The following is a 10,940-nucleotide window of genomic DNA, read 5'->3' on the forward strand; positions in this document are numbered from 1 at the left end:
AACATATGAGACAAATCAATCATTATCGTAGCTATAACATAAAAAATGAGCATGCGCCAATCCGACCACATTCTTCTTCCGGATGTTACCTATTATGAAATAGATAACATACATTACATAACAAGTAATGAGTATAATGTATAAATCCAAGTATTGATCACCATTGTTGCATAGAAAGAAAAAAGAGAAAAGAAAAAAAAGCAAAATATCATTGTTTCAAAGGCATGTTTCATTAAGTCTATTAGTATTTTCATGGATGCATAATACAAAATTAAGCATGGAGAATGACTAATGTTACTTAGAGAATCAAAACAAACTATATACAATAGTGACTATTGTAAATTTATTTTTGTATCATTACACCAAGAATACTCCAAAACCTAATAATGAAACTATGAAAGCACATTTACATAATTAGTGAAAAGTAAGTTTCTTAGTCATAAAATATAAATCCCTAAAACGAAGTAAACAAATTCTCATCAAATTAACATAAACTTGCGAAACATAATGACACAATATGTAAAGCTAGCCTCTTATTTGGACATTCGTATTAACTCCGAACATACGAGACAAATCAATCATTATCATAGCTACAACACAAAAAATGAGCATGCGCCAATCCAACTACGTTCTTCTTTCGGATGACTCGTTTTTCACGCAACAAACGACACAAAGCGGATCACTTATCCAGCTGAATGGATCACGTGTGCGGCAATAGGTATGACAATGGTGTTAGCAACGCAAGCGAGTAATGGTCAGATTATTAATAAACCCGTCACGGGAAGCACTATCAGTTGGAACAAGTCTCCCACCACATATACAACAAATATTTGCTCTATACATTTAGTTGCTATTAAACGTCGAAGTTCTTCAATTAGTTCCTCAGTTTATACCTCAGTTAAATGAATAGGTGAGAACGTATCGCGAGACCTGGAGGCCATTCTTGAACAAGTCTACAAGAAATAATGGCTGAGGTGAGTTCTTAACTTGTCTAATTTTGTGAGATTCTCCTCCTCCTGAAGACACTTGAGGCTAGTTTGGTATTACTGTGACTTTAAAAAGAAACTGTTGTTGTTGTACTTTTAAAATAATCAGCTGTGAATTAAAATACTTTTGTGCTTGGTAAATATTAGTTTTAAAAGTGCTGGCAAAACAAAAAATATTAATTTCTAATGTTTTTAATGACAACAACTTCTAAAAGCATCCTTGAAGTTAAAAGCTGCTACTAGTAATCCCCGTCCCTTATCAAATACTTTAATAATAATAATAATAATAAAAATAGCTGCTGCTAATAATCTGTATTTTTTTTAAAAAAAAGCTGTTGTTTTGTAGTTTACAAAACACTATAAAATCTAAAAGTTTGAATATAAGCTGATTTGTTTTTTTTAAAGTGAAGTTATACCAAATAGAGCCTTATATATAGAATATGCGACTATTGAGACTTCCAAATTTTCTCACTTGACCTCTTATGCTTTTTTCACCTACCATCAAATTTTCAAATTGTGAATTTACTTACTAAGCCTCACTCAAGTTTCTCAAATAACCTCACTATATAATTTATAGGAGAAACCATCTTACTAAAAAATTTACACCAACTAAAAAATTTCTCAACAGTGTCTGATTTTGGTGCGCCGATGAAAGCTGACAACAAATTGTAGGTGGTCACTACCCTGGGTGCGCAAAGCAGATGGGGCATCTCATATGTGGGCCTGGTTGTGGATTGTTTTGGGCCTGGGTGGTGTGGGTTGGGTTTGGATTTGGGATCCAAGTGATATGTTTCAGTTATTTTGGGATCTGATTCACATTTGGATTAGAGGCCCATCAGTATGGCTCTTCCCCTTTAGAGTTTGGCTGCTTGCGTCAGTGTTACTTGGTTACTTTTTGAATCTCACTCTAGGGTCTGCAACATTGAAATTGTTTAGGTTTATTATTCGGTAGTTTCGCATGGTTACCTTCTTACGTGGCCTTCGCGGGCGGATTATATTCATGTTGTATTCATACTTCTATAAATATAAACTTGACATCTTTGATAAAAAAAAACTAAAAAATTTACTAATTTGACTCATTGTAATGATTTTCAAGAGGACATAGATAGACTATAACCAACTAAGATCAGGGATATATTACCAACTAGATCGGGATACATAACCAAACTACGAATACAAATCTACCTAGGAATAATAGTGTATCGAAAAAAATAGAGATTAAATTGTCTATATTGATGAGGCGACTAATATGTTACAATAAGTCTATTGTAAATTTTTCATAAAAAAATACTTATAATTTATTTCATTAGACCAAACGGTTTGAAAAAATAACGTGTTTTTTTATATATATAAAAAATTTATAATATTTAATTAATAATTTAAGATAGGTGGTGCTATTACAAATTTAAGACGGTAATTTATAAATTAGTTCGAAATTGGTTTGTTTTTTTTTTTTTTTTAAGGTAGTAGCTGGCAGCCACGCGTGGAATACAATTTACACACAAAAAACTGCAGAAGACCAACTTCTCTGACTGCAACTCTTCCCCGACTTCTTCATCTTCTTCTTCTTCTTCTTCTTCTTCTTCAAATCAACCCTCCAAAACTAGCTTCCTTTCTCTCTCCTCACATTGTTCTTCACCAACACTCAATAGCATCTCAGCAGAAACGCCATTGTCTACTCTCGCAATTCAAACCCCCTTCAGTTTTCAAATCTCGCAGATCTGATAGTCTCCGTCGCCGTTGATTTGGGTCTGGATCCACTGCATCAGAGATGCCGGTGGCCGCTTCCGCCGTCTACTTCTTGAACCTCCGCGGAGACGTTCTCATCAACCGTCTCTATCGTGATGACGTCGGGTAATTTCCCTCCTCTTTCTCATCAGAGCTTTAGGATTTGGATTTGTTGATGTAATTTGATTCAGAAATGGGGTTTTTATTCAATGGGTGCATCTGTTTCTGCTTTAATGTATCTGGGTTCGAATCAATTTTTGAAATTTTATATGGGGGACATTGTGGTTATGTGATTGTTTAGAGTGTTGGGAATTGAAATTTAGATCGAAAGTGGGAAATGTTGTGAGTGTTGGATTCGGAGATACGGTAGTGAATATTATGCGGTATATGCAGTTGATAAAATGGTGCTGTGAGATCAGCTTAGTGTTGTAGTAAGAATGAGGAAATGTAAGATTCCTAATTGGCTTTTGGTATGAAACATTCCTAATTGACGAGGGTTGAAGCTCTGTTACAAAACTAGTAGTGTCGAAGCTTTGTTAGAAACTTAGAATAGTCACTTCTTTAGTTTAATAGGTTTCTGTTAAGATCTTAGGTACATGAACTAGTGTGCAGGATAGGGATGAGGTCCGGTCAATTAGTACAACTGATTTAGGATGAAAGTGAGAACTGAGAACTGAAAACTGAAGAATTAAATTACTGTTAGCTAAGGCACTTGCCTTGATTCTTCTGTTTGTGTCCAATCTATGTGCATGAACAATTATAGTTAACTATGAGTAACAAAGAAAAATGGGAAGAGTGAACACATGGCTGGTAGTGAAAATTAAGAGGATAGTTGTAATGGTGGTTCCAATAGTGAGTAACACATTTGATAGAATTTTACCTTAGCGTAATGGTAAATTGGTAATCTAATGTAAACTAAGGGAAAAAAAAAAGAGAAGCATGATCATATGGAGGATGATGAAAATTAAGAGTCTACTTGTGGTGGTGGTTCCAATAGTGAGCTACCCTTTTTTGGACATTAATTTACTTTTAGTGTGATGTTAGTTTCGGAATGATATTTGATTTGCCTTCTCAAAGTGTTTGAAATACTGTCTTTTTGAGAAGGCAAGAGGCACGTGTGTCATAGACTTCAAGGTCACATAAAATAGTAAATAAATGTTCTCAGGATTTGAAGGGCACCCTCTAAGGCCTTCTTGCCATCTTGTGGAAATTTTTTCTTTGTATGCAAATGTTTGTGTTCTTTATTCTGTAGTTGGCTACATGTTTATGCCATTAAAATTCATCCAGCCAGTAGTGTGTGCAACAACTCTGAATTTATTCTTTCAGGGGAAATATGGTGGATGCTTTCCGAATGCATATAATGCAAACAAAAGAGCTTGGTACATGTCCTGTGCGGCAGATTGGTGGATGCTCTTTCTTTTACATGAGAATCAGCAATGTTTACATCGTGATTGTAGTCAGCAGCAATGCGAATGTAGCTTGTGCCTTCAAGTTTGTTGTTGAGGTAATGAGGACGTTGTTATCCTAAATTTTTGCAGATTCTGCATAGTGTGTACATAAGGATTGAATATTGTCTCTTCTGTTTACCAATATGGCTAGTTTTGAACCGGAAACTTGCTTCTTCTACTCAATAAGTTGATATCTTAGCTCGTTGCCATCTTTTATACAATGACAAATAGCTAATTAAGTTATTTCATCAATTATAAGTAACAATTTTATTTATATTTATTTATTGGTAAATTTTTTATAAGTTATTTATTTATTTATCGTTGCCCTTTGTTATCTGTTCGCTAAATATGTTCCAAAAGGGGTGCATAAATTTTTATTTCTAAGTTCTTATTCAGAAAAGTTCCAACTGGTAATATGAACCTTTTTAGTTAAATTTAGGGACACGGATTTATATTTGGATTTTCATTGTCTGTGAACCTGCAAGTAATGGTAGATGTTTCTGGTACTCTTTTCTGCTTGCAGGCTGTTGCGCTGTTCAAATCTTATTTTGGTGGGGCTTTTGATGAAGATGCAATTCGTAACAATTTTGTTTTGATTTATGAGCTGTTGGACGGTAAGTAATCACAATTTCTCTAATTAATTAATTATTTATTTATTATTTATTTGTTTATATCTGTTATGTATGCTCATGCTTCTTGATTTTCGAGTTTACCTAATATAATAGTGAAGAAAGCTGAAATGTAACAAGACACCACAAAATGAATCTTGTGTAAATGGATGAACTTTGGTTGCTGAGTATACGTATTATAGAAGACTAGGATGTAACTACAAAGTAAAACCAAGCAGAACTTCATGATATAAGAAGCCACTATTGGTAACTGTTGTGCACAAGTACTTACCATAATTCTCAGTCATATGCACAACAAATCCTCTTTGACAAGATTTGATGCTGTAACATGGCAGCACATAATAGTTGATTGTGGTTTTGCACACATGGATTTGTGCAAAGAGTGTTCTTTAGTACTTAGTAGATGAGTATTGTTCCCAACAGCCTTCATAACTGGACGTACTTGATGTATTGGATAAAAAATACTGTGGAAGTTTGTAATACTGATTATCAATTAAGCTCGTTTGGAATATGATGATTTTAAAATGAGTAACATTATGTCATCTGTGCATTGCTTCTTTACTGTATCTGTAAAGTTCATGTTCTGGTGTGGATTGACCATGCATATAATTTCCTTGTAGTTAGTATAAAAGGTTATTTAAACTCTGAGATCAACCTTTAAATTGCAGAAATTATGGATTTTGGTTATCCCCAGAATCTTTCTCCAGAAATTTTAAAGCTTTACATCACTCAGGAAGGTGTGCGCTCCCCATTCTCTTCTAAGGTAAGATACTTTAATGTTCCAGGGTTGGGAAATGCATATGCAATCATCTAGGATTTTTGCTCTGTAGATTCAAATAATAGACAGAAGCTTTTAATTGTCCTTCAATTGATATCTTAATATTAGATTCTGACTTCTATTTTTCTTGTCAATTTGGTGCCGGAAAAAAATAGCCTACAGATAAACCTGTCCCTAATGCAACTCTACAAGTTACAGGTGCTGTTGGTTGGCGGAGAGAGGGCCTTGTTTATAAAAAGAATGAGGTGATTCAACCTTTTTTTGTTGGACTTTTTCTTCATTTATTATTTGACATTCAACTAGATTTCTAACCCTTGATCAATGCAGGTCTTCTTGGATATTGTGGAAAGTGTAAACCTTTTGATGTCTTCCAAAGGTGGGCAAGTGTTTCTGATGTTCTCTGCACAAACAATTTCTGTTGGTTACTCATAAGCAATCTTGGTGACTGTAGGTAGTGTTCTACGCTGTGATGTAACTGGGAAGATTCTCATGAAGTGCTTTCTTTCTGGAATGCCTGATTTAAAGTTAGGGTTGAATGATAAGATTGGCCTTGAGAAAGAGTCACAACTTAAATCTCGTCCTACCAAAAGGTATATATCATGTTAAAATTGTGAGCATACATTTGCCCCTAAAAGTAGAAGATCACACTGAAATAATCTTTCTTCTCTGATCTCAGTTCTCCATAATGATGCCATAACATAATCAAAGCCCATAGTCTATTTTTAACTCTTCACACTATAAGAACATTTAAACTATATTTATAAGAGATAGAAACTAAGGTTTCATAAGAGTACTGGTAACTGAGTGCCTTTCTTAGTTGAGCCACACCAAAACATTTTGGTGTTGAAAAGCTAAGCTATATGCAGAACTCATGTTTGCTTCTCATTGTAATAAGGATACTAAACACTATTTTTCTTATTCCTATCCATTTTTCTTGGGAGATCTAATTATTAATTGTCATTTGTACTTGATTCCTTTCTTTACATGCATTTATATTATATTTTCAGTATATTGTTTCAGTGCCCTTTTATATTTCCTTTCCAACTGATCTCTTGGTAAGCATGTTGAAACCTTGGTCTTGGTCTTTCTGGGGTTGGACTTCTCTGATCCGATTGTCATTCCTTTCATTTTATTTTATTTTTGACCTTCAATGTTGTTTTGCAGTGGAAAAACTATTGAGCTCGATGATGTTACTTTCCATCAATGTGTAAATTTGACAAGGTTTAACTCAGAGAAGACAGTTAGTTTTGTGCCACCTGATGGTGAATTTGAATTGATGAAGTAAGTTCATGCTCTAAAATTAATTCTTACTGCTAAGCTCATTACCTGATAGTGTGTTTCATTAAGCATGGTTGTAAGCATTTCACCTTTGCACATGGAGTCCATTATGCACTTTTGTATCATCTGGTGTTCTGAGTCGCATCTTCTATACTATTGTTAAAAATGGACCACAAGTCCTGAACAACTGATAGTGTGTTTCATTAAGCATGGTTATAAGCATTTCACCTTCGCACATGGAGTCCATTATGCATCTTTGTATCATCCGGTGTTCTGAGTCACGTTTTCTATACTATTGTTAAAAAATGTACCACAAGTCCTGAACAACTGATAGTGTGTTTCATTAAGCATGGTTATAAGCATTTCACCTTCACGCATGGAGTCCAATATGCACTTTTGTATCATCTGGTGTTCTGAGTCACATCTTCTATAATATTGTTAAATGAACACAAGTCATGGACAACTGTTGTAGAGTTATACTTAAAAAAAAAAGAAAAAAAAGAAAAAAAAAGAATTTGCACCCTACCAATCCTGCACATATTGCATGGGTGACTGTTTTCATGATTTCATCATTATACTTCCTTTTTTCCCATGTAGAATGTCATGTGTAGTACAGTATGAGTCACAGACCATGTTTAGTAGTGCTGTCTATATATTCGGACTAGTAATTCTCTAAACAGTTGATTTTATGTGATACAGGTACCGTATAACTGAGGGTGTGAATCTTCCTTTCCGGGTATTGCCCACAATTAAGGAACTAGGTAGAACCCGCATTGAAGTAAATGTTAAGGTAATTATGCTTCTTCACATGTTGAAGGTTGCTGTTCCAGAAGTTTGTGGTGTGATATAGCTTATATGTACTTGTGCTCTTCAGGTAAAGAGTGTTTTTGGTGCGAAGATGTTTGCGCTTGGGGTTGTTATCAAAATTCCTGTGCCAAAACAAACAGCAAAAACAAGTTTTCAAGTGACATCTGGTCGAGCGAAGTACAATGCAGCTATTGATTGCTTGGTTTGGAAGTGAGTGTTTAATATGTTTTCTGAGTTGTAACATCCTAAATTGTGGACAATTAAATTGTGCACAATTTAGTTTCTCTTAAGAGTTGCAATGCCATTTCTATTAAAAAGAGCGTACTATTGTCCCTTATAGATTTGCATAGCTAACTAGAGGGTGAGATTAAACTTACCATTCTAGGCTCATATGATGGTTAGTTGTCTGGCATATTAGGTACTTAGAGGAGCCCTCAGCCTGCCTGAAATTTTATCTATGTCTGAGTTGTATGATTGTGTGTGGACTCGTTTCTTTCACTCCATTGCTCTTAACTTTATTCAAATATGTAGGATAAGAAAGTTTCCGGGGCAAACTGAGCCAACTCTAAGTGCGGAAGTTGAGCTGATTTCCACGATGACAGAAAAGAAGTCTTGGACAAGACCACCAATTCAGATGGAGTTCCAGGTGCCTGATTAATTATGAATACTATTTCAAATAACTTTTTTTTTTTGGGTACACATTTTCATTTATTGGATAATCCCAAAAGGTCTTCTAACCTCCTATGTAGTATCTCATTTAAGTAACTTCTAAACTAAATATTTGATTCACACTAGGATATTTGATTCACACTCTCGAAAAGGAAATGGTAAGAATAAATACTTGCATGTTACTTCAGGAACTTAGTCTGTAAGATTAAAACACTTGAGAGAGGATAGCGTAGATTAGGTCGGAAGTATAATAGTTTACTGAGTGTAATAATACAGTTGTCTTGATTGATAGTCCATTTCCTGAACTAGTACTTTATGCGTCAAGTAATGTCATTTTCATGTAGGTATACATTTTATGGCATTCAATTTGTTTTCTTCTCTCCATCCTTCTTCAAAGAAGATGATTTATTGGGCAATTGTTTATACAGGTTCCAATGTTTACAGCATCTGGTTTACGTGTACGCTTTCTCAAGGTAATGCCTGGACTCACAGCAGTGTTGTGCCTTCTCTCGAAAACGTTGCATTTATTCATCTATCTTTTTGCAGGTATGGGAGAAAAGTGGTTACAATACTGTTGAGTGGGTTCGCTATATCACCAAAGCAGGTTCGTATGAGATTAGGTGCTAGAGAGAAATACAGGATTGCTGCTGTGAAGACTTGAGATGATTTTACGGTGGATGCAGGAATACTTTTAAGTGAGTTGAATGATAAGATATTGAAGAGTTTGTATTACAAGGAAAAATCATAGGAATTTTTATTGATTTGTCATTGTGTCAATATGATTGTGGTGAATTTGTCTGATATCCTGTTGTACATGCTAGTTTACTCTAGAACTGGTACATGAGGCTCTGATTGTTTTTCTTTTTTCTATGACAAATTTGTTGCGTTTGGCACACCTTTCATTTATGAAATCATGAGATTGTAAGCAATGTTTGATGAGTTGATTAAAATTCCATGGGCTTACATTGTATCTACCAATTTGCAAGTTCAAGCTCCTCTGAAATACCTTGTTTGATACAACCAGCACATCTGGAATCATTTTACACCAACCAGTTGAAGGGAAAAGAACCAATGAGGTAAATCGATGCCTGGCTATCTTAATAGATGTGGGCATGTGGCCTTAATTTTGGCACTAAAGCGAGCAATGTAAACTTGAAGGAGTATAGCTAACGGGGAACCAATCAAGCTCCATATTGATTGCAGGAGAACACTATAGAGGCCAAAGAAGACCTTGTTTAGTATTGCCGTGATGAAGATTAATAGGAAAATCCAATATGAAACAGGCAAGCAAGTTCAGAAAGAGACGGTAGCACTTCGAGCAAATGATCAATAGGTTCATCCGTTCATGAACCGTCAAACATACATGTAACCTGAGAGGGATGGTGAAGTTGCATGCATTGGTAACACACTAAGCCTAAGTGCAAACTTATTCACAATGTTCATAGGTAGACACTGAACAAGCCAGTCCACCGTCCCTGCATCTAGTTGCTGTAAAGGATATCGTGATCAAATGGAACCGCATATAGCTATTTTGATGGAGTTCTAAATTATCTCAAAACTAACAAATTTTTAAAGTTTTTGTTAAAGTAGCTAGTCTGTTGGATTCCTTCTTATGTTTTGACTCTTTGAGAGTCATTAAAAGTTGGAATTTGGCTTCCATACTTGGATTTATGTTGTTTAGACTTGTTTGAATGACTTCTAACCATTGGATTGAGTACAATCTAAGACCGTTATGTCATCTTTACTCCATCTAATGGTTATAAGACATCCAAGCAAATCCAAGCAATTTAAATCCAAGCAGAGAATCCGGATCCAAAAAGTTGAGGGTTTAAATCTAACCAGTTGGAGATGCTCTGCATCTTTAGGGTGAAGACTAGGGACGAAGGACAGTGATTTTGCCTAGGTAAAGACTAGCTAGGGGTGCAAGGCTCTTAATAAGACATATCCTCATTAATCATAATCATGAATGAGACGACTACATGAAGGTCATAAGTTCATGTATGTCCTTAATTTGTTTAACGAGATAAATTTCTTTGCTAAACAAATTCTTGTACTTACTATAACACATGAAGGATCATGATAGGTGTAAGTCTCATTTTCCTATCAAGAATCGATTCTTGACTACTCAGGGTTCAATTCATTTCTTCTCACATTTCATTCTAATTCATAATTATTTTTCATTTCAAGTAAGTAAATTTAAAGATGTACATTATGTAGAGACAACTATAAAAATCATGGATTCTTATCTATCCCAAGCTAGTTTTAAGAGATCAATTTCTTTGCTAAAGTAGGAAGATGCTAGAGACTATAATTAGTCTACATATTTGACCAAACTAAAAATATATTTATTTTTCAGATTTTATAGATTATTTAATATTTTGTTAAAAATGTTAACCTTGCATCTACACTAAATAGACTGAAAAACTAATTGATTCAATCTGTAACTGATGGTATTTGTGGATTAATTGTTTGTCAAAGTAAGAGAGATTTATGAGTTATTGTATATCACTTCATTACCTATTACCCATCATCTTCATGGTCAATGATTCATTATATAAGTGCATGTTTTCAATCACTTTCTCACCCTACAAGATCGTTTGCATTTGTTGGATTCCAA

At 34.7% G+C, this 10,940-nt stretch overlaps 1 protein-coding gene across 1 annotated transcript; it reads left to right on the forward strand.

The window, feature by feature from the left end:
- Positions 1-2,473: 2,473 nt before the first annotated feature.
- Positions 2,474-9,250, forward strand: LOC101311095 (AP-2 complex subunit mu-like). The gene is made up of 13 exons (XM_004300199.1): positions 2,474-2,840; positions 4,041-4,218; positions 4,686-4,776; positions 5,460-5,554; positions 5,725-5,814; positions 5,897-5,945; positions 6,021-6,159; positions 6,734-6,850; positions 7,547-7,637; positions 7,722-7,864; positions 8,186-8,300; positions 8,752-8,796; positions 8,870-9,250. The coding sequence occupies exons 1-13, from the start codon at positions 2,758-2,760 to the stop codon at positions 8,948-8,950; spliced, it is 1,317 nt and encodes a 438-aa protein (XP_004300247.1). The 5' UTR covers positions 2,474-2,757; the 3' UTR covers positions 8,951-9,250.
- The last annotated feature ends 1,690 nt before the right edge of the window (positions 9,251-10,940 follow it).

Source organism: Fragaria vesca, linkage group LG5 (genome assembly GCF_000184155.1).
Source record: "Fragaria vesca subsp. vesca linkage group LG5, FraVesHawaii_1.0, whole genome shotgun sequence".
NCBI classification, from domain to species: Eukaryota; Viridiplantae; Streptophyta; class Magnoliopsida; order Rosales; family Rosaceae; genus Fragaria; species Fragaria vesca.